At 46.1% G+C, this 22,284-nt stretch overlaps 1 protein-coding gene across 1 annotated transcript; it reads right to left on the reverse strand.

Annotated features, from left to right (window-relative positions):
• Positions 1-14: 14 nt before the first annotated feature.
• Positions 15-18,412, reverse strand: CMBL (carboxymethylenebutenolidase homolog). Its single transcript, XM_084783066.1, has 6 exons — positions 18,256-18,412; positions 7,815-8,047; positions 6,352-6,459; positions 4,971-5,113; positions 1,929-2,020; positions 15-594 (listed from the first exon to the last, which is right to left on the reverse strand). The coding sequence occupies exons 2-6, from the start codon at positions 8,027-8,029 to the stop codon at positions 415-417; spliced, it is 738 nt and encodes a 245-aa protein (XP_084639192.1). The 5' UTR covers positions 8,030-8,047; positions 18,256-18,412; the 3' UTR covers positions 15-414.
• Between the last annotated feature and the right edge of the window lie 3,872 nt (positions 18,413-22,284).

Here is a 22,284-nt window from a genome sequence, read left to right on the forward strand (position 1 = left end):
AAGCAACAAACTCATAAATTTAAGTTTTCAATTTATTAGATCGAATATAAGAATCTATGGAACAGAATTTCAACACTGTTCATGCTGCATGCGTATGGCATTGAGCTTCAGGAAAGCCCATAAACATCTGGGAGGTTTAATCTACCTAGTTGGCAACTTGTGAGTTTCCTGGCTTTGTATATGAATTACTTTAAATGTTCAATTACCAGTATAAGGCCATATCTGAGAATCTAGCTGGTCCCTCAATGGCCCTAGATTCCCCTAATAATTATGCTATCATTTGTGTTCTATAGGTGTTGAGCACTTATTTAGTTTCTATGTTTCAGAGGAATTTTAGGATTCCTATATTTTATGTAAAGTAAGAAATCATGGTTAATTATTTCCAGGCAGATTTGGATAACAGCTTAAGTGCTGCTAAATGTACTTGTTCAGCCACTCAATGAGATTCCTTCGAGCCTCCTCAATGTAGGGCTTGTCAGCAGGAGAGCAGTCTTCTCGCTTCCGGTGCACAAAGCCATGAGTTTGCCCAGAAAATGTTTTAACTTGGTAGTTGACTATGCAGTGTTCTTTCAGTTTCTGGGTCAGCACAGAAACCTAGTACAACAACAAAGTATAAAGTTGTGAGGATGACATGACTTTTAACCCTTTAGTAGCATCTTCCATTCCTTTTGTTTTTGAAATAGGTTGATACATGGCCTTGGCTGTCCTGAACTTGATATGTTGACCAGGCTGGCTTCCAGCTCTGTCTCCTAAGTGCTGGGATTGTGTCCTCCACCACCACACCCAGCTAGAGTCTTCTATTCTCTGCAGTACATGTTCACAGGAGCCAACATCATGCTTTGCACAGAGAACAGGCTCCGCAGCTACTGAATTGACTTGACAGTTCCCAGCTGCTGTCAGGAGTTGTAGAGCACGTGATGATGCCATACAAGTTGTAGAAGCTCCTGCACTACACTAGGGCTGAGACCCAACAAATCCCTGTGAGTTAAAAATACTGCAGGTCGAGCAGTCCCTGATGATACATGCCTTTACCCAGCACATGGAGGCCAAGGCAGGTGGATTGCTGTGAGTTCGAGGCCAGCCTTGTCTACAATGTGAGTCTAGGATTGCCAAGGCTACATGGAGAAACCCCATTTCAAAACAAAATAAGTCAAAAATGGACAGGCATGGTGGTGCACATTTTTAACCCCAGCAATTAACAGACAGGCAGGCAGATCTCTGTCTGGGGCCAGCATAATGAGACCTTTGTTTAGAGAAAGTCCTCAGTGGTGGGGGCGTGTGTGAAGCCTGCTGGTTCAGTCCCCAACAGCATGGGGCAGAGTGAGCATTCAGTACAGCTGCTACTGACCATCCTGGCTTAGCAAAGCACATTGAGACAATCGCTGGTTTCCCTAATGACTGTAGGCTGATGGGGAAATGCACTTTGCCCCAGCTATCAACATTATGAGACTGTACACATGAGTGGCCAGGCCTGAAAAGATCCAAATTTAAAGTTGGTCTGCTGTGTATTACTACTGCACATAATGAAGCTGAAAAACCAAATGATCTTAAGTTGCCTGCTGAAAATCATTTGTCTTACAAACGACTGCTTTTTTTTCAAGGCAGAGTTTCTCTGTGTAGCTTTGGCTGTCCTGGACTCACTTTGTAGACCTTGAACTCACATCAGTCGGCCTGCCTCTGCCTCCCAAGTGCTGGGGATCACAGGCATGCACCACCACGCCCAGTGAATACAAACGGCTACTTATAACTAGACTTTTCTAATCAACTTCCTAAGTGTGGTACCTGCTGTGACATTCCTTCTCAGTGAACAGGCTGTGTCAGGAAAGCATCCTTCTTAGTAAAATTTTATCATTGGAAAACGGTTAAAAGTAATAAATTAGTTCTTTGGTGCTTTCTCCAAAAATGTAAGTGGAAGGCTGCTCACTCACCTGCTCAAGCGGAATCACGGCATCATTTTCTGCAAAAATGAACAATGTTGGGTTCTTTAGATTATAAACATCTTCAGCATCTCTGATAATGCCTGGAAAGAGTGGAGAGAGATTACCTTCTGCAGAAAGCTGCCTGGATTTGGTGTAATTTTACCAATCAACTGTTTGGTGGGAGAGTCTTTATTTTCATGTGTGTGGGGAAGGGGCATATGCATTTGTTCGTGTGTGTGTGTGTGTGTGTGTGTGTGTGTGTGTGTCTGTCTGTCTGTCTGTCTGTCTGTCTGTCTGTCTGTCTGTGTCCACATGGGATCTGTAAGTATGGAGGCCAGATGTCTATGTCAGATGTCTTAACTCCTCAGCTTATTTTTTGCCACAGGGTCTCATGGAACCTAGAGCTCAAAGATTTTTCTAGACTAGCTTGGCCAGTGAGCCCGAGGAATCTTAATGTCTCCACTTGCCCAGTGCTGGGGTGACAGGCGTGAGCAACCCTCCCTCAGCAGATTTTTGTTGGTTTTTGTTTTGTTTTGTTTTGTTTTAAAGATTTATTCATTTATTTATTTATGTATGTGTGTGTATGTATGTATGTATGTATGTATTTATAGTGTTGTGCCTGCATGTACACCTGCCCACCAAAAGAGGGTATCAGATCACATTATAGATGGTTGTGAGCCACCATATGGTTGCTGGGAATTGAACTCAGGACCTCTGGAAGAGCTGTCAGTGCTCTTAACCTCTGAGCCATCTCTCCAGCCCTTGTTTTGTTTTTTGAGACAGGGTTTCTTTGTGTAGCCTTGACTGTCCTGGACTCAACTTTATAGACCAGGCTGGCCTTGAACTCACAGAGATCCACCTGCCTCTCCCAAGTGCTGGGATTAAAGTCGTGCACCACCACTGCCAGGCCCTCAGCAGATTTTTATACAGATGCCAGGGATGTGAACTCAGATCTTCATTGATAAGCGGCCAACACTTCACTGCCTTAACCATCTCTCCAGCCCTTAGTTTATTTTCATTTTTAGCAATTTCATAGAAGCCTGGCCTATGAGATTCTGTAGAAGTGCAACTTAGGTACCTGATCTTTCTACTCTGTACCTTGTTCAGCAGGAACCAGGCCAATAAACATAATGCCATGTGCTGCTCCATGTGTGAGGACAGAAATTTAAGAGATAGGCCCTCTTGAGATGGCTTCATACATAATTCTTAACCACTGCTCTAAAAGTTTCTACACAGATCCACATGTTGTTCAATGAACTAAACAGTTTTATTCATTACAACAATAACCATTGGACCCCAAGACCCCAAAGATCAGTGTTTGCTCTCCAGGTTGTGTAAAATTCAGTGTTCATCTTTGTCTCGGCACACTAAACTAAAAGTTAATTAGTGCACAGTATTACTCTGCCAGGCCCAGGACAACCCACTGTTGTCCTGTGTTTGCTTGCTAGTGAGATGGTTCACTTGCCACACAAGCCTAGGGATCCGAGTTTGATCCCAAAACCCACATAAAGTTTCCTCTGGCTTCCACACAGGCATTGCTGCATGCGGGCCAGCACACATACACATGATCATGATTTAAAAGGAGAGGAAAAACAACTTTTCCCCTGCTTACTGCCAGTGTGATAGCCAAGCTAATTAACATACAGCATTGCTCTCTAGAAAGCAGTGAGCTACAGGGAGGGTGGCAGTGCTCCCTGCCCAGTTGAAAAGCCACTCACATGCTGCCAGAAGGTGGTGCTAGACAGTCCTGCACCCAGCAGTGCCTTTTAAGTCACTCACAGACACCCTTGAACTGACAATTGGCTGCCCTCATACTAATGATGTATTGTGTTTGTTTTGTTGTGTGAGACTAGCCCTCATTATGTAGCTCGTGGGTCCAGAAAGTTTCAACCTCCCAAGCACTGAGGTTACAAGTGTGTGTGCCATGCCTCGCTTTACTTACTTTTATATACAGATATGTACAGATACAATTTTTTTTCTTCTTTCTAATAGAAGATGAACTGCTATATCAAAGAGTTCAATTGTCAGATAAGAACAACTGTGCGGGTTAACTTTGAAATAGCACTCAGCTTTCTTGTAATTGTTTTTGACGTATTTTAGTCTAGATGCTTTATGTATGTTCAAGTGTGTTGTTTCTATCAACAGATTTTGGGTTTGGGTTTTTTTTGGGGGGGTTGTAGTTTGGGTTTTTGTTTTGGTTTGGTTTTGCTTTTTGTTTTTCGAGACAGGGTTTTTCTGTGTAGTCTTGGCTGTCCTGAACTCACTTTGTAGACCAGGCTGGCCTCGAACTCAAAGATCCGTCTGCCTCCCAAGTGCTGGGATTAAAGGCATACACTGCCGCCACCCATTCAGATAAAGGGTTTTGTTCTCACGGTTAAAATAACTTGGATTTTTTGTTCTGTTTTTCTGTTGGGTTTTTTGTTTGTTTGTTTGGGGTTGGTTTTGGGGGGGTTGTTTTGTTTCCTGTTTTGGTTTTGTTTTGGGCTAAATTGTATCGTTAGGGCTGAAGAATTGGCTTATCAAGTACAAGTACTGGCTAGTCATCCAAAGAACCCAGATTTAGGGAATCTGATAACCTCTTCTGGCCTCTGTAGACACCAGGCACACTGTTGGTGCATAGATACACATGCAGACAGCATGCCCATACGCTTTTTAATCTGCTAATTTAAAAAAGCTAAAGTTGCTGTTTGTACTTTGAAGTTTACTTTGATTTTGGGGGGGGGGGTGGGATTTGCTGGTGCATAGGTGCAGGTCAGAAAACAACCTTGGATGTGTTCCTGGGGAGCCTTTCCACCTACATTTTTGAGACAAGTAGGTTTGGCAAAGGCCCAATAAGCCAAAAATACCACCTGTCTACCTCCCTCAAATTCAGGATCTCATGCTTGCAAGACAAGAACTATACTGATGGAGCCATCTCCCCAGCTCTGTTTTCAGATTCTGAGCTAAGCTGATTTATCTCATGCCATCAGGATTTGTACTGCAGCATGTGGGAAAGGCCTGTCACTCAACCATCCTCCTACTTAAACTGAGTAAAATGTCCTGGGCACTTACCATAGACAGACACCCCCGCATTGACTTCTGGGTATGTCATCATCACTTGGTGCACAACACCACCCCCCCAGCAGAAGCCTACAATGCCAATCTTCTGGGCATGACACTGTTGTTTCAGGTACCTCAAGACAGCATCGACCTCTCTAGAACAGAAAGAAAGGGCATTGGAAAAGGAGCTGTTTTGTAAACCCTCAAGGTTGCTGGTAACCAGAATGTCTCAGTGAATAGTGCCTGAAGTTTTTTTGTTTTTGTTTTTAAGATCTATCTTTATTATATATAAAGTGCTCTGCCTACATGTACACCTGCAGGCCAGAAGAGGGTCTGTCTATAGATGGTTGTGAGCCACCATGTGGTTGCTGGGAATTGAACTCAGGACCTCTAGAAGAGCAGCCAGTGCTCTTAACCTCTGAGCCATATCTCCAACTCCTACTTGAAGTTTTTGATCAGTGGTGAGAACCAGAATTCCTAGAAAGACTCTTGACTGCAAGGCTGACCTTTCCCTCCTGTGTTGGCTCTAACACCTGTAATTAGCAGGTAAGGCTGAACCTAACATCCTGATAAACAGATTTTAAAAACCATTGGAATGTATCAACAAGGCCCTATTCTCTACCAATCAAAGGATGTTATCAGATAGCATCTGGGTGCTATAGCTGAGACTTTTCGGCTATGCTGTAATCGCCTACTTGATGTTTCCACCGTGTCTTGATGTAGAGTCTTTGTTCTGTTACTTCACAGCACTGCTTCCATGGTGCAATGTGGTATTGGGTAAACTAAGGCTCTGGCTCATACCTGGCCAATCAGAGAAGAGCAATCTCCTGGTCAGAATGAGGGTTTTCAGGGTGGACTGCAGAGCCAGAGAGTGGGGTGGGTGATGCTCTCTCCAGGTTGCTGGGCAAGGGGCTTTGGAAATGGGCTGTCTCTGAGAGGAGAGCTTTCCTAAGGATGAAGCCAGCACAGGAAGTGAGGCTGAGCAGCGATGGATGAATGAGAGCACTGACATGTTCATGCTATGGGCCAATTCCTACTTGAATCCCCAACGACTTTCTTTGGTTCTACAAACTAATAGCTCTTTTAACTGCTGATCTACTGGGATAGATGTTCTATCACTTGCAAACAAGCACCTAGGTGGACATAGGACTTTGAACTTATTGCTTTGGGAGGTGAGGAGCTATGCTTGCTAGGGCAGTGTGGCAAAGAGTACATGTCAGCCTCCATCCTCAGCCCATATAGTGTGCTGGGGCAAAACTCTCCTGGCCTGCTGTTGGAAGGACTTTGTCTAGGGTCAAGGGGAGGGAGGGAGGGAAGGAGGTGGTAAAACTCAGCTCCTCTGTCCCCTCCTTGGGCTACATCAAATACAAAACCAAGCCTGTTGATAACTTACCGATTGACTTTTCTGGCGTTTCTTGATTTCAACCACTCAGGGAAGGTGGACCAGTCACCAGCTGGGTCCCATGGCTCTTGCCCCACAAAGAAGTCTGGGACAATAGTTCTGTAAAAATACGAGCGTGTATCAACCTTTGAGTCACCTGGACTCAATGTTTGTCCAGGTTTATTAACTGCCTTGGTAGGTTGCCAATTCTAGGCAGAGGGAAGGAAGAGCCTGGGCCACAAAGGCCACCCTTAATTGCAACAGAGGTCATCTGGAGCACTGACTGCCTCAGATTCCACAACTGCCAAGTACACAGCTTCCAGAAGCTTCAGTGCAACCCTGCTCTGGCAAGTGAAAAGGTGGTCATCAGGGGCACTTCACAAGAGCTATTGCAGGCAGAAGGGAACCCTGGACTGTGGGCAAGGGCTGTGAGCCCACAAAGGTCCTTCCTGCCTCTGAGGAGTTAGCTGTTCCTCGAAGCCAGTCGAGGACTTTGCTGGCCATGAACACTGGCTTTGGTAGAAGGGTATCCCTGAGGAATCTAAGGACACACTAGTCATTGGGATCAAGAAGTGCTTCCTAGCCTCCACACAGTCTGCCAAACAGCTTCCTGCCCCAAGAATAAGGTCCACAGCAGGTTCTAGAACAAGCCACAGAAACGTAAACAAAGTGAAAACTAGCATCCGGATTGTCCTCTGACCTCTAAATGTTTACCATGGTAAACATGAACCCCTCAATCATAGATGTATGTGTGTGTATGTACAAGCACACATCATATAAATGATCAAATGATAGATTAAGCAGCTATAAGCAACTCAGTTGGAAATCATGGATATTACTAATCTAGTATTTGGATGGACAGAGGCACATTGGGGCAGGAGGAAATAAGGTGGCTTCACATACACAGAGAGAGTAAGGATCTCAGGTACATACTGAGGGTCATGAGGGAGTCGCCATGAAGACAGATGGAGCAGGAGCAGCCAGAGTAAGACTAAGATGGCAGATAACGGGCCACATGGCTGAGAAGTAGGCCAGTGTCAGAAGCAGTTGTTTTAATTTAGATTGAGCTAACAGAATCTGCCCAGCTATGGTGCCTAAAGCTGTTGATAATAACTAGAAAGGTCTCTGTGTCATGATTTGGGAGCTAAAGCAGGCATATAAAAGCCTGTATTAATTTTTAGACCAGTGCCTTCATGGGGAGAGGACCCACTGTCCAGCATGTCTGTAGGGTCAGGTAGCCTGGAGATGAAGAGGGGGGCAGATTCTGTTTGGAAGAGTTGGCTCCAAAAGCTGGGTGTTAAATTTCAAAGAACAGTTCCCACTTCCCACCACTGATCACTGAGATAAAGAAATGGCTAAGTAAATGAGAATTAACTCGGACTGTGTTAAGTTTTTGGTTTTGTCTTTCTGAAAGGAACAAAATGGACCACAGAGATTTACATGAATTTAAGCTAAGAGCAGAACTTCATACTTACGTGTATCCGTTTCTGGCAATCATGTCAGCCATATACCTGGTGTTTGGCAGCTGCCAGCCAAATATATCCTGAACGACAATCACAGCTTTGCCAGCATCCACAGGGGACCGGGTGACATATGCTTTGATGTGCTCAACCTGAACTTCCTGGCCCATGCCACCATACTCTAGCTTGTGACCAATGTCACATGGGCAAGGGTTAGCTTCATTAGCCATTGGGATCTTGATGTCAGGCTACAGAGAGAATGAAATATTCATTACATGTTGAATGCTACAGATCTACTAAAGATAATCTATACTTAAAAAAAAAAGGCAAAACTATCAAGAGTACTGGGAGAAATCTGTCTATGACATTTATTCTAAAGTAATAACACAGTGGTGTCGTGGCTGATGACTGATTGTGATTGGAGTAAGAGACACCTAGGGATTTAGTGAACCTGTTGTTTCCAGAGACAATTAGATCATAGATGATACACACTTAGGAGCTGTTCAATGGATTAGTCCCTTGACAGTTTTGTATCAGGAGGTAGACAAGCAGCGCTTTCATGAAGCACTGGCAAGGACAGTCTTTTCAAAAAGATGTGAACAAACTTTCCATATAGTAACTTTGGTGTAAATATCAACAAATGTTTTATGTAAATGTTATAAGTGTGATTTTAAAAGTCAAACTGGAAACATATTCCAATTGCTGTGACACTCATCTAGTATGCCTGAAGCCTGGACTTAGATCTAGCACTTCATAAACCAGGGGTGGTAGTGCACACCTGTAAAACCAACAAAGTCAGCCAAGCATAGGGGCTGAGGACTCCACTTAGATTGAGCTATGCACTTCTCCTCTAACAGCAAGGCTAGCAGCCTAGAAATGGGACCTGCACATACTGTGCACCCTTACCCTCTCAGCAATGCAACCCATTACCACCTAGGATTTCCATTGACATCAAGCTCTATGCACAACCTCTCAGAATAACAGATTAAGTTTCTCCTCTCCTTAACAATCACCAAACTTGTGGCTGGAGAGATGGCTCAGAGGTTAAGAGCACAGACTGCTCTTCCAAAGGACCTGGGTTCAATTCCCAGCACCCACGTGGCAGCTCACAATTGTCTGTAACTCCAAGATCTGACACCCTCACACAGTCATGCATGCATGCATGCAAAACATCAATGCACATACAATAAAAATAAATAAATTATATTTTTAAAAAATCACCAAACTTAGATTCTATTCAGTCATGCCCCAGTTGCATTACAGGAGGGAATGATCTGGTTTCAACTGGTTTTGGGGGCGTTTGCAGCAAGGCAACGTGTATCCTCTAAGTGACCTTTTAGAAAAGATCCTCTATTGTCATGTTGTGCCTATTCTCAATTGAGCATACATGTGATTAAAATCAGGTGCACTATGGGTCTGGACTTGCATAATAAAGAAAAGACTATATAACTTAATAGAAAACCACTTTTTAAAAAAAAGCCAGGGATAGTTACACAGGCCTTTAATCCCAGCACCTAGGAGGCAGATGCAGGAGGACCTCTGAAAGTTCAGGGCCAGCCTGGTGTAGTTCCAGAACAGCCAGGGCTACATACAAAACACAAGATGGAAAGCCACCCAAACCATCCCCCTATTAAGCAAACTCCACAAAAGAAGGCATGATCAGGATCCCTTAGGTCCTTTCTCGGCCCTATGACCTGCTGTTACTCTTGATGGTGAATCTGACCCTTTCTGTTGCTTTGTTTTAAATAACATTCCCTTGATGCTCGGAAATTGTCTGAATCTGTATTTCAATTCCTTGAATAAGAGACAGCCTGAAAAATAACAGAGCTTGACCAGTTACCCTGGTTGGCAATTCACCTGGCATTTGGGAGATGATAGAGGCAAGGCATGAGAAGTTTAAGGTTATCCCCAGCTACATAGCAAATTTGAGGACATCCTGGACTACATGAGAGAGACCCTGTCTCAAAACTAACTAAATAGGATAAGATCAGAAGAAAAACTCAAGAGGTTTGGAGTCAGTGACAATGGCAAGAGCACATTTAAGGTCAGGACCTCAGGACACTGGACTGCAGGGAAGTCTTCAATCTGCACTGGCTGCGAAAAGTGAAACGAGTGCAGCCTCAGGAATCCAGGAAGAACAGAACAGACTTCCTGTCCATCCTCCAAAGCTGCAACAGCAAAATACAACAGTTCAAAAGTAACTGCATGCTCCTGCAGAATCCGGTATGGAGAAGCCCACAGTCAACATGACAACAGCTGTGCCTTCTGCAGCAGGCACTCTCTCTGTCCCACAGATGTCACCTCCGCCCTGTGTCCTCATATGGTAGAGTCGGACAGACAGTTCTCTGTAGTCCTAAGAGGAGCTGGGCCCTTGTGACCTTTTCCCCTCCCACAGGCTCCACCTCCTGATAGTACTGTCTTCAGGATTACGTTTCTCTGTAATTGTTCTGGAAGCACATGTACATTCAGATCTGACAAATCCTTCAAAGAGATGAACAATAGAAGAAACCAAAGACACTAAATTCTAACTCTGAAGAGTTCTAAACCAGGCTCATATACAGCCAAGATGTGACACACACAGAGACAGATCAATAGGCACAGTAGTAAAGCATGGGGTACAGAGGGGAGCAGTGAGTGAGGAAAACAAAAATAAAATTTTAAAAATCTTTAAAAGCTGTCCAGCACATGAAAAATGTTACCCACAGTTGTCTTCTGGCCTCCATGTATGCATACACATGTGCACATGTGCTCCATACATGTACACCCACACACATGCACAAAGAAATAAAGTAACATAAGGCATCTGAAATTAGTGGTGAAATTCCATGGAACCAAGGAGGGGGAAAAAACAGGTGGGAGATGAGCGTGACAGCCCAGCCTTTAATCCCAGCAGTCAGGAGGCAGTGGCAAGTAGATCTCTGTGAGTTTGAGGCCAGCCTGGTCTACACAGTGAGTTCCAGGAGACAGCTAGGGCTGTTACACAGATAAACCCTGTCTCAGAAAACAAACAAGCAAGCAAATAAACAAACCACACACAGGGGGCGGGGACTGTATCACAAGGTCAGCTGTGCTTCATTCATTCACAGAACTAAGGACTAAGATCAGATGGGGGTGAACTTAAACCAGGAGGGAGCTATCCTCACACCCAGGCCTTGTTTTTCTAGCAGGGTCCTGGAGTTGGGTGCAGGTGTCAGGTGGGCAGAAAGGCACAGCAGGGTTCTGTTAGATCATCCCGAGACATGGTTGATCCACGTGGGAAGAACATGCTGGCCAAGGAAGGAACAAAAGAAGCCACACAGAGTGGCCCAGCTGAGAAAACAAGTCACACAGAGCCCCCTCAGCACAGAAAAGATAATACTCCAAGACTTTTGAGTCCAAGTGGAGAGTGCAGAATTAGTCTGTTCCATACACATGCCTTTAACCTACTGGACCATAATGAGATTTCTTAAATGAGACTCAAATCATAACATCGAGGGAAAGGTTAGTAAATTCCATTTTACTTTAACCAACTGCTTTGGTTTGGTTTGGTTTGGTTTGGTTTTGGTTTTTCAAGACAGTTTCTCTGTGTATCCGTGGCTGTCCTAGACTCATTTTGTAGACCAGGCTGGCCTCAAATTCACAGTAATATGTCTGCCTCTGCCTCCCAAACTTTAACCAACTGTTAAAGAAAGAAAACAAAGTCAAGACTGGAGAGATGGCTCCACTCTGCAGCTAAAAGCACTTACTGTTCTTACAGAGGACCTGGGTTCAGTCCCCAGAACTCACATTAGGTAGCCTCCAACTCCAGTTCCAGGGAATCTGAAGCCCTCTGATCTTTGGGACACCAACATGCATACAGTGCACATGAACTTATGCAGGTACACACACAAATATAATGAGTAATTTTTTAAAGAATAAAAGCCAGAGGTGGCGGTGCACACCTTTTATCCCAGCACTCAGGAGGCAGAGGCAGGAGGGTCTCTGAATTTGAGGGCAGCCTGGTCTACACAGTGAGTCCAGGACAGCCAGGGCTGCACAGAGAAAACAAAAACCAAACGGGGGGAAGGAGGGGGAGAGAGGGAGAGGGGAAGAGGGAGATGTAGAGATCTGCTATCATGATGGGTGGGCGAGAGTGGCTATGTTGCAGAGTCCTCTCTTTCATAGACAAATGACATTTGGGACGTGTTACCCAGTGTAGTGAGGTGAGGCAGGGGAGATGTTTCAGAGGCTTCAGTGAGTTCAAGGATGGCCTAGTCTTTCTACTTAGATAGCCGGAGTTTGTTCACTAGTTTTTAAACATTCACTATAAAGAAGACACTAAAGTTACCAAGTAATAATTACAATGAATTATAAGATTAAAAGGCAAAGGGTATGGTAAGCACACACATTTAATTCCAGCACTCAGGTGGCACAAACCAGCAGATCTCTTGAGTTTAAGGACATAGCAAGTCCCAGGCCATCCTGAGCTATATAGTAAGATGCTGTCTTTTAAAAAAGGGAGAAGAGCTGGGTGTGGTGGCGCATGCCTTTAATCCCAGCACTCGGGAGACAGAGGCAGGTGGATCGCTGTGAGTTCAAGGACAGCCTGGTCTACAAAGCAAGTCCAGGATAGCCAAGGCTACACAGAGAAACCATGTCTCAAAAAACAAAAAATAAAAAAAGGAAGAAAGAAAGAAAGAAAAAAGAAAACCTTAAAAGGCTCTATAAAAGCTAGGTGTATGTCCTGGAAAAAGTCACAGGGATGAGTGCACACTACTGCACGGTAGTGAAGAAACAGCATTCTTTTTTTTTTTTTTTTTTTTTTTGGTTTTTTGAGGCAGGGTTTCTCTGTGTAGCCTTGGCTGTCCTGGACTCGCTTTGTAGACCAGGCTGGCCTCGAACTCACAGCGATCCGCCCGCCTCTGCCTCCCGAGTGCTGGGATTAAAGGCGAGCGCCACCACGCCCGGCTAGAAACAGCATTCTTGATGGCACTATGGTAACAACAATTTGACACAATGTTACTACATACCAAAAAGAAAAGTTTGTTTGTTTGTGAGCTACATAATGAGATCCTGTCTCAGAAGAGGGAGAGGGAGGGAAGGTAATATGTATCAATATTGGGCTATATATCATTGGTTCCCAACCTTGGAAATGCTGGGACCCTTTAATACAGTTCTTCATGTTGTAAACCTCCAACCATATAAATTATTTTGTTGCTACTTCATAACTGTAATTTTGCTACTGTTATTAACTGTAATGTAAGTATCTGATAAGCAGGTATCTGATATGCCACCTTAAAGGAGTCTTGGTCCACAGGTTGAAACCTCTGGGCTATATGTTGGGCTGATAAAGTGAGTAGATGTTACATAATTTACTACATTCTACTGAATATTCTCAGTGTTTCCAATTCACAGAGGAAAAGTGAGAGTTTTAGGAGGAAAAAAATTAAGACATGATTCAGTTGAGCAAGATGAGTAATTTCCTTGGCTTGTTTTTATGAGATCAGCATCAAGACCCATGCCCAGTGCACTGTGCTGAGAAGTGATTCCAAGGCCAGACATGGGCTGCACACCTGTTAGAACAGCATTCTGCAGTCCCGATGCAGGATGTGTTGGCTAGTTTTCCGTCAACTTGACACAAGCCAAAGTTATCTGGGAGGAGGAAACCTCAGCTGAGAAAAGGTCTCCATCAGACTGGCTTGTAGGCAAGTCTGTAGGGCTATCTCTGGGCAGGTGTACTGGCTGGTTTTGTGTCAACAACACAAGCTAGAGTCATCAGAGAAGAAGGAGCCTCAGTTGAGGAAATGCCTCCATGAGATCCAGCTTTAAGACATTTTCTCAATTAGTGATCACTGTAAGAGAGCCCAGCCTACTGTGGGTGGTGCTATCCCTGGGCTGATGGCCCTGGGTTCTACAGGAAAGCAGGCCAATAGGCAGCACTCTTCCATCGTCTCTACATCAGCTCCTGCCTCCAGGATCCTACCCTGAATTTTGGTCACGGTGTTTTGTTGGCATGAGAAACCCCAAGATAACAGAAATCCTGGGCTGTAAGAGAAATCTGATCTTCCACTCATATGCTTCTGCTGTGGGTCTGCAGACTGCTTCTGAGCTCTCTTCTGCTTCCGCCTTCCACGGAGGCAGGGGCCTGAGCTTAGGCCCTCCCAGATGTCCAGTGTGCTGCCTTTCCTTTAAGGCTTGGGTTCCCATTCTTAAGTCTAATGTTTCCCCTTGACTCCACATCCCTATGAAAATGTCTTTGAAAAACCTGACCAGCCTGATTTGCCCCATGTATCAGCTGAAGTGAGCAGATTTGAGGTGGCCTCTACAAGAACTGGGGTCAGGCAAAGTCCTCGTACCCTGCTCTGGGCAGAGAAGGTAAGTGAATCTTCCAAAAACGAAAAAAAGGAAGCAAGCCAGCAGGCTGAGCAAGGCCAGGGGAGCAAGCCAAACAGCATTCCTCCATGGCTTCTGCTCCAGTTCCTGCTTCCAGGTTCCTAGCATGAGTTCCTGCTTTGACGCCCATCAGCAACGGATTGTGATGTGGACGGATAAGCCAAATAAACCCTTCGTTCTTCATCTAGCTTTTGTTCATGGTGTTCTACCTCAGCAATGGAAAGCAACTAAGACAAGGATTACATGTTGACTTGGAAGCCAGCCTGGGTGAGAGACAGTGAGAGAGAGAGAGAGACCTACCTAACTCAAAACAAAAGAAGAAACTGAACTGGTCCCAGAAACTTCTCTCTTACCTGCGCTCTGCTGTGAGGACCCAAGGGAGTCTAGTCTCTCCCAAGCCGCTGGCAACAGGCTCTTCTGACTTGAGCTCCAATTACAAGAGGAATTTGTAGACCCAGGAGAGCCAAGTTTTTTCTCCCACAGAGTAGGGTAGAGCCAACACAGGCCCCAGCACACCACATGTAAAAGGCTGGAGTCCTGCCCAGCTCTTTTCACACGGTCTCAACTGCTGAGCCCAGCCTGTGAAGCAGGGGCCAAGTATACCCTGGACAGGACAGGGAGTTTCTACCCACGGACTAGCCCGTGGGGGTCCAGGCTAAGAACTGGGAACACATGCTTGACCCTTGGCAGCCCCTGTTTTCTGGGTCTGCCTTCATGATTTTTGCTTTTCCCAATAACTCATTTTCTAAAAGACAAGTTTCAGGGTAAAGCAAAGGCCTCAGTCCCACGCAGATGTAAAAATGATCAACCGGCCCCAATGGCTAAGTCTTGAGGATCAAATGATCTGGGTGGGGACACTCCAGCTTCTGAGCTCCAGGGTAGAACAAAGCACTTCTCAGTGTTACTAAGGCAATCAAACACAAAGTGATGCTTGCAGTTAGGTTAAGCAGATACAGGAGAGTGAGAAAACGCCCTTTGTGTTACATCCGGTTCTCTTCTGTCATGTGAAAAGAGCTAAGGATATTTCTCCCAGGCCTTTGCCTTTCCCACAAAGCTAATGTAGACACACCAGGACATTCCTTTTTTTGTCCTTGGTTTCGGATGCATTCACTTGTGTTAGTTTATGCCATCCTTTCTAGAAGGCCACCTTGTGAGAAGAACACTCTGCCCTCTGCCGTCTCCACAATTCACAGTAAGTTCACACCTGGAGTGACAGGAGAGAAAGGGGGAGATGCCCTAACTGGCTGGAGTGCACACCCTCAAGAAGGTGAGATACGGAGTTCACGCAGATACAAACTTTCTTCTCCATAGAAGGAGGAAGATTAGTGGTAACAGGCAGGGCATCATCTGGAAATCCATCAGCCTACCAGTGACCCATGACCTACAAAGAATTGCAAAATGACTCAGATACATGGAATAGGGCTGGACTCCATGCTCCAGCCTGAGAGTGAGCCACAGAGGAAGGGAGCTCTGGCAGAAGTGTGGTTTCTTCTGCGCATGACTGGGTCGTCACAGGAGTGGCAGGGCTCCGGTCCTCCTGTGTCGGGGCAGGCTCTCAACTGTGTCTTTTAGGCTACACCCTTAGAGCAGGTTTTGGTCCCCTCTGTTAGAACCTCCAGAAGCCAGGGAACACACGTCTGTCCCCCTATGGAAGACATCCTGATGATAGTGCCTCCCAGAGCTCCAATGGCTACCAGCAGAAAGGGCTGGCTTCCTCATAAACATTCATGGGAGACACTGCGAATGTATAAACCACAGGCTTTCTCCTGTAGCAGGACATTTGTCGCCTCTATAGAACTGCCTCCCACAGGCAAGTCACTCTGTAAATACAAGGCAAAGGGCAGGGTGGGTTGGGGCTATCACTCAGCTGGTGCAGTGCTTGTCTGGCAAGCATGAAGCCCTGGGTTCAATCACCAGAGCCCCCAAATACAGCATGGTGGCACAAACCCATAGTCGGAGCACTGAGGAGATAGACAGTGAGACATTCAGGGTTATCCTCGGCTACATTGGGAGCTTGAGGCTGGCAGAGGATACTGACCCTTTCTTTAAAAATAAAAACAAGTGCCGGGTGTGGTGGCGTACGCCTTTAATCCCAGCACTCGAGAGGCAGAGGCAGGTGGATCACTGTGAGTTCGAGGCCAGCCTGGTCTACAAAGAGAGTCCAGGACAGCCAAGGCTACACAGAGAAACCCTGTCTTGCAAAACCAAAAATAAAAAATAAAAAAATAAAAACAAAACTCCGCTGGGCGGCGGTGGCGCACGCCTTTAATCCCAGCATGCAAGAGGCAGAAGCAGGTGGATTGCTGTGAGTTCGAGGCCAGCCTGGTGGTCTACAGCTCGAGTCCAGGACAGCCAAGGCAACACAAAGAAACCCTGTCTCGGGAAAAAAACAAAACAAAACAAAAAAAAACTCGAAGAAGATTCCTATTAGTGCTGGGCGGTGGTGGTGCACGCCTTTAATTCCAGCGCTCAGGAGGCAGAGGCAGGCGGATCGATGTGAGTTTGAGGCCAATCTGGTCTACAAAGGGAGTTCAGGACAGCCAAGGCTACACAGAGAAGCTCTGTCTTGAAAAACAAGAAGGAGGAGGAAGAAGAGGAGGAGGAGGAGAAAAAGAAGAATCCTATTGTAGGTTTGATGTGCAAATGTCAAGGTTTCTTTCCTGCCCTTGAAGGGTTCCCTCACCCTCTACAAGGGCTCCCTCACCCCCTACAAGGCCCTCCTGTGTCTCCTTTCTCACAGGCCTTCCTTTACTGGATATAAGCCTACACTTTCTGACCTCTTTCTCGACCTCTGTCATGCCTAACACCAAACCTCTGCTGTGGTTGCACCCGGAGGAACGTCCACCGTTTGTGGAAAACAGTAGCAGAATTCGATATCACTCCCGTGCCCCCACCCCACCCCCGGAAGTCAGACATGATAACACGGTGTGTCGGAGTGTGGGTTTCCTGATTTCATGCTGCAAGTAAGGATTTGTGTAGCTCAGAAGCCAGATCACACAGTGAAGTTGTCCAAAAGGAACGGAGCAAAAAGCTCAACCAGCTCTAGGCACAAATGACTGTAGCAGGAAGTAGCTACAACTAGGAATCATAGATGGGGTTCAGGGTGCAAGGGCATGTTGAGCCTGGTACAAAGTCGGTGTGCAACAGGGAGGAGCTGGCAGTTGGCCACGGTAAAGGTTGCAGAAACTTCACTGGCCCGGACTTTGAGTCCTGCCCTGCGGAAGGCAGAGCTGAGGCCTAGCCTTGGGTGACTCTGCTGTCCAAGTACTGAGTTTTCCTTAACACGTGTGCAGTTTGCATAAGGTCCATGGTTTGGATAGTGTTAGCTAGAAACCGAAGCCAAGGAAGCACACAGTGGCCTCTTTAAACGTGTCAATCACAGCCCTGCCTCCAGCCTGTTCTCTCTGCTGCAGGCCCAGCAGGCGGTCCCTGTTGTGTGCCTAGGGCTTCTTTCTGACTACCTTGTTTTAAACGGGCTCTGAAAACAACAGGTGGCCTCTCTGTCAGCAAGTGGATATAAACTGCATCCTGGGCCAGACCCAGTGGCCATGGAGTGGGAAACCCGCACTGTCTGTCTTGGCAGGACTGACCCACCATCTAGGATGTCGTATTCGTATATGACAGCACCTCTTTGCTTCTGTGCACCCAGGACTGCTGCCAGACGTGGCTACTGACTCTGATGCAAATATACTCAGCTTGTTCGTGGTTAAACACACACACACACACACACACACACACACACACACACACACACACACACGATACAATCAAAATGCCCAGCCTAAAAATAGTTATTTAAGGGGAGGGAAGAAGGGTTGTTCTTGGGAACTCGGGTTTGTCTACAAGCTCTCAGCTGTTTTAAAAGCCAACATCTGAACACCTGCAGAAAAAAATATACTCAGAGGTAAAGGGTGGCTACCTAGGACTGGCTCAGATTGTGGTCCTTGCCTTTTTACCAGGACGATAACATACGGTCATTAAAGTTCATTTTGGAAAATGGAATTGGAAGTGCCTGACATCTACACGAGCAAAATGTCCTTTGCTTTCATGCAAACCCACGTGCAAGGTCCCGCAGATTCGTCTGTCCCCAGCGACCTGCACCTACCTTGTCTGGTGGCGAAGAGAGAGACAGCAGGAGGCAGACGCCCTTAAGTTGACCGGGTTGGGAGGAACGCGAAGGAGGGAGGAGCCTCGGTCTGCACGGGAAGTGGACGCTGTGACGGTGGCCGGGTGACCCGCATTCTTGGAAAAAGGGAAGGAGGGAAGGGAGAAGCCCTGAAATCGGGGGGGGGGGGGGGGGGGGGCGGTTGGTGTTGGGAGTTCTGCGGGGTCCCGAATGGGCTCGCTCCTCCGCTCTTCCGCTCCTCGCTCCTCCGGGTTGGAAGCAAGAAGGCAGGGTGGGAAGATAGATGAGAGGAGGGAAACAGAGGCCTGAGGCGGCAGGGCGGGAGCCTGTCTCCTGGGACCTGTACTTCTCTGTCGTCAGTCACAATCAGGCTATTTCAAGGAATAAGCCACTACATTTGTGTACCTAGCCTCCACTTCCATGATCTCTTCATGTGACTACAAAGCCGTTGTCTACAGAGGAAGAAAAGTAATAAAAGAAAAAGCCTTGAGGAAAAAAAGATGGATGGGGCAGCGGCTTCCTATTTCCTCAGCCTTCCCCCAACACCCCAGGCAATCTACAGCTATCACGAAAATAAGGGAGCAGGCTCAAGGCTTTGCTCCCGGCAGTGCTTGTCCTCAGGGCAAGACAATAGTTCAAAAAGATCCCCCCTGGGGCAAGGGTGTCTTTGCTAAGATGGATGAGATCCCAAGTCCACAAGCTCCTTTAAGCATCTCTGGAGGGACAGGATTGCTCTGCTCTGTTACAAAACTGTCAAGAGACGCATGCATAACCGAGTGGGAGGGTACCCTTAGTCAGTTTTCCACAAAAGCAAATTGTTTTCTCTAAGATTGAGGGATGGATATATACATATATATAATATTATATGCATATATGTGTATGTGTATGTGTGTGTGTGTGTATCCCTGCTGTGTATATCTTTTGTTTTTGTGTATTTGAAGAGAGTTTAGTTGGGATTTTTGTTTGTTTTCTCTTATTTTTTCATTTTTAAACTTTATTTTATGTGTATTTTATTTTGCCTATATGTATGTCTGCAAGCCCGGTGTTCCTAGAGACCAGAAGAAGGCAGCAGACCCCTGGGCCTGGAGTTATAGATAGCTGTCAGCCCCTGTGTGAGTGCTCTGAACCAAGCCTGTGCCATCTGGAAGTGATCTTAACTGCTGAGCCATCTTTCCAGCCCCTGTTTGTTTTTGAGACAGTCTCCATGAGTAATCCAGGCTGGCTTTGAATTTGTTCTGTAGCCTTGAACTGTTGGCGTTCCTGTCTCTGCCTCCCATGTCACGGGGCTATGGTGTGTGTGACACTACCCAAACTATATGATTTTCTTTTCTTTTTTAAGGTGTGTGTGTGTGTGTGTCTCTGTGTGTATGTGTGTGTGTGTGTTACCTGCATGTTGAATGAAATGAGGACATGCCCACTCCAAGGAAAGGTTGAGGAGAAGGTTTTTATTGTAGATATGAGGGAGAGTACAGCCACGGGTATCTGGAAGAGTCCAGACTGAACATGGCCAACAGAATAGACCTGGCCATGAGAGAAGAGAGGACAGGAGAGCAAGAGGGAAAAAAAGAGAAGAGAGGGAGCAAAGGACAGGGGGCCAAGAGAGGAAGGAAGCAAGGGAGCTAAGAGAGGTCATAGCTGGAATGGCAGGGTTATACAGGAGAAAGAAGCTTGTGGGGCTAGGGGGGTAGGCAAGGGGAATGGAGGCTCTGGGCTGGGGAGGTTTAGCTAGAGTAGGGGGCAGGGGAGAAGAGCTGAGAGGCCTGTGTGTGCTTTGGCATGCTAACAGGCACCACAGTTAGCCAGTTTCTTTGAGACCTGACGTATGTATGTATGTATGTATGTATGTATGTATGTATGTATGTATGTATATATGTATGTATGTATGTGTATATTAAGAAGAGGAAAGCAGGCTAGGCATGGTGGCTCAAATCTTTAATCCCAGCACTTAGGAGGCAGACCTCTGTAAAATTTGAGGCCAGCCTAGTTTACATAGTAAGTTCTAGGATAGCAAGAACTACATTATGTGGCCCTGCTTATACATACATACATACATACATACATACATACATACATACATACAATTTAAAAATAAGAGGAAACCAGGTGGTGGTGGTGCACACCGTTAATCTCAGCACTTGGGAGGCAGAGGCAGGAGGATCACTGTGAGTTCGAGGCCAGCCTGGTCTACAAAGCGAGTCCAGGACAGCCAAAGCTACACAGAGAAACCCTGTCTCGAAATACCAACAATAAAAAATAAAAATAAGAGGAAAGCCTTCCCAAGGATGAGAGTGGTCTAGTAATCAGGGAACAAATGCAGTCAAAAGCTGTGTTTTCAAGGACTGGAACTGTAGCTCAGTTGGTAGAGTGCTTGCCTGACATGCATAAATCCATGGGTCGGACTTTTCAGTACTGAAAAATGAAATCAGTGATGCTGGTATATTCCATTGATCCAGTGCTCAGGGGATGGAGGCCAGGAACAAGTTCAAAGCTTCCCATGGCTACATGTCACCTTTGAAGCCAGCCTGGGCTACAATAGACACTGTCACATTAACAACAAACTAAAACTTTTTTTTTTTTGAAGCGTTGTTCAACATCTCTGAAACTCGGTAGGCAAGGAAATAATAGATGTGACTAATTACATATCGTTTTTCTCTATTTGATAAATTTAGCTCCTTAAGCATCAGTTCTAGTCTCTGATTTCATAACAATGTTATTAATAGATGGGATTTTAGATTGGCGGGGCTCTGCCTTGCCACATGCAGCTTGAGGGGCTGAGCAGAGTGGCATTAGAGAGAAGCCGTCTCCTGTAACTGGGCCTCTGGACCATCTTCTGCTTGAGGAAAAATCTGCTCTCCACATGAGTCACCACTGAGGGTTTGCCTGCTCCCACTCTGGGCAACCAGTGAGGGGATTACACCGGATTTGGCCTTCACACACTACTTCCCAGGGGAGGCTGGCTAAACCTCGAGCCCTGACCACAGAGCTTCTCATCCAGGCGGTCCAGATGAGCATATGCACACACCACACACCGTCATTGCAGGGGTTCGGCTTATTTATGCAAACTCGCTGTGAAGGGTTGCTAGGTAACCACATCCAATGTTGAAGGCCAAAGTTGACACACAAGGCCGAGTTGGTAAGAAAAGATGGTGAGTCAGGGAAACCTGATGAACAGAGCCCGCGTTTGTCCTTCCTGCTTCTCACTGTGGTGCTGAGGGTGTCCTGCAAAAATCCAGAGCTGTTTCTCATGAAACTAAACTCATACACTTGTGCAGAGATGAAGAACGCTGCAAGAAAGCCAACAGATTGTTGGCCCTGCTGCTGTGTCCACCAGCAGAGGGGCACCAGCAGGGAGCACTACAGAATGACCACAGCCCTTCACCATCTGTTGGGGGAGGATGGTCTGATGCATTTTGATGTTAATTAATAAAAAGCCATCCCACCTGGGCAGGGCAGCTAAGATAGGTGTGGCTAAGGTCCCTGGGCAGAGAGAGAGGGAGAGGAAGAGAGAGAGAGAGAGAGAGAGAGAGAGAGAGAGAGAGAGAGAGAGAGAGAGAGAGAGAGAGAGAGAGAGAGAGAAATCCTGGGAAGAAGAAAGATCTGAGGGTCCTGAGAAGAGGAGAGACCTCAGAGAAGGGAAGAGAGGAAGGCCGCCATAGGTTAGATGGAGGAGAAGCACATGGCCAGCGTGGATGGAGAATCCAGCCCAGATGAAGAACATTAGCAAGTATTTGGGATTATGCATGGGAGGTGGCTTGATAGAAATTATTAGAAGCAGATGGCATGGGATTTGGGCAGGGATCCCATACCTGCCCCACTATGGGTGGTAGTTTAGTGGATTAATGTCTGCCCTAACCCCCGGTTAACTAAGGCTATTTTAAAATATAACAAATGTCTGTCTCTTAATTGATTGCTAGGCGGGCATACAGATAATACTTAGAAATTAAAAACAATAGCCATCTCTCCAGTGAACACATCCCTTCAGTTTACCCAAACTGGAAACACAAGCAA

Source organism: Acomys minous, assembly GCF_964271855.1.
Source record: "Acomys minous genome assembly, chromosome: 5".
Classification (NCBI taxonomy): domain Eukaryota; kingdom Metazoa; phylum Chordata; class Mammalia; order Rodentia; family Muridae; genus Acomys; species Acomys minous.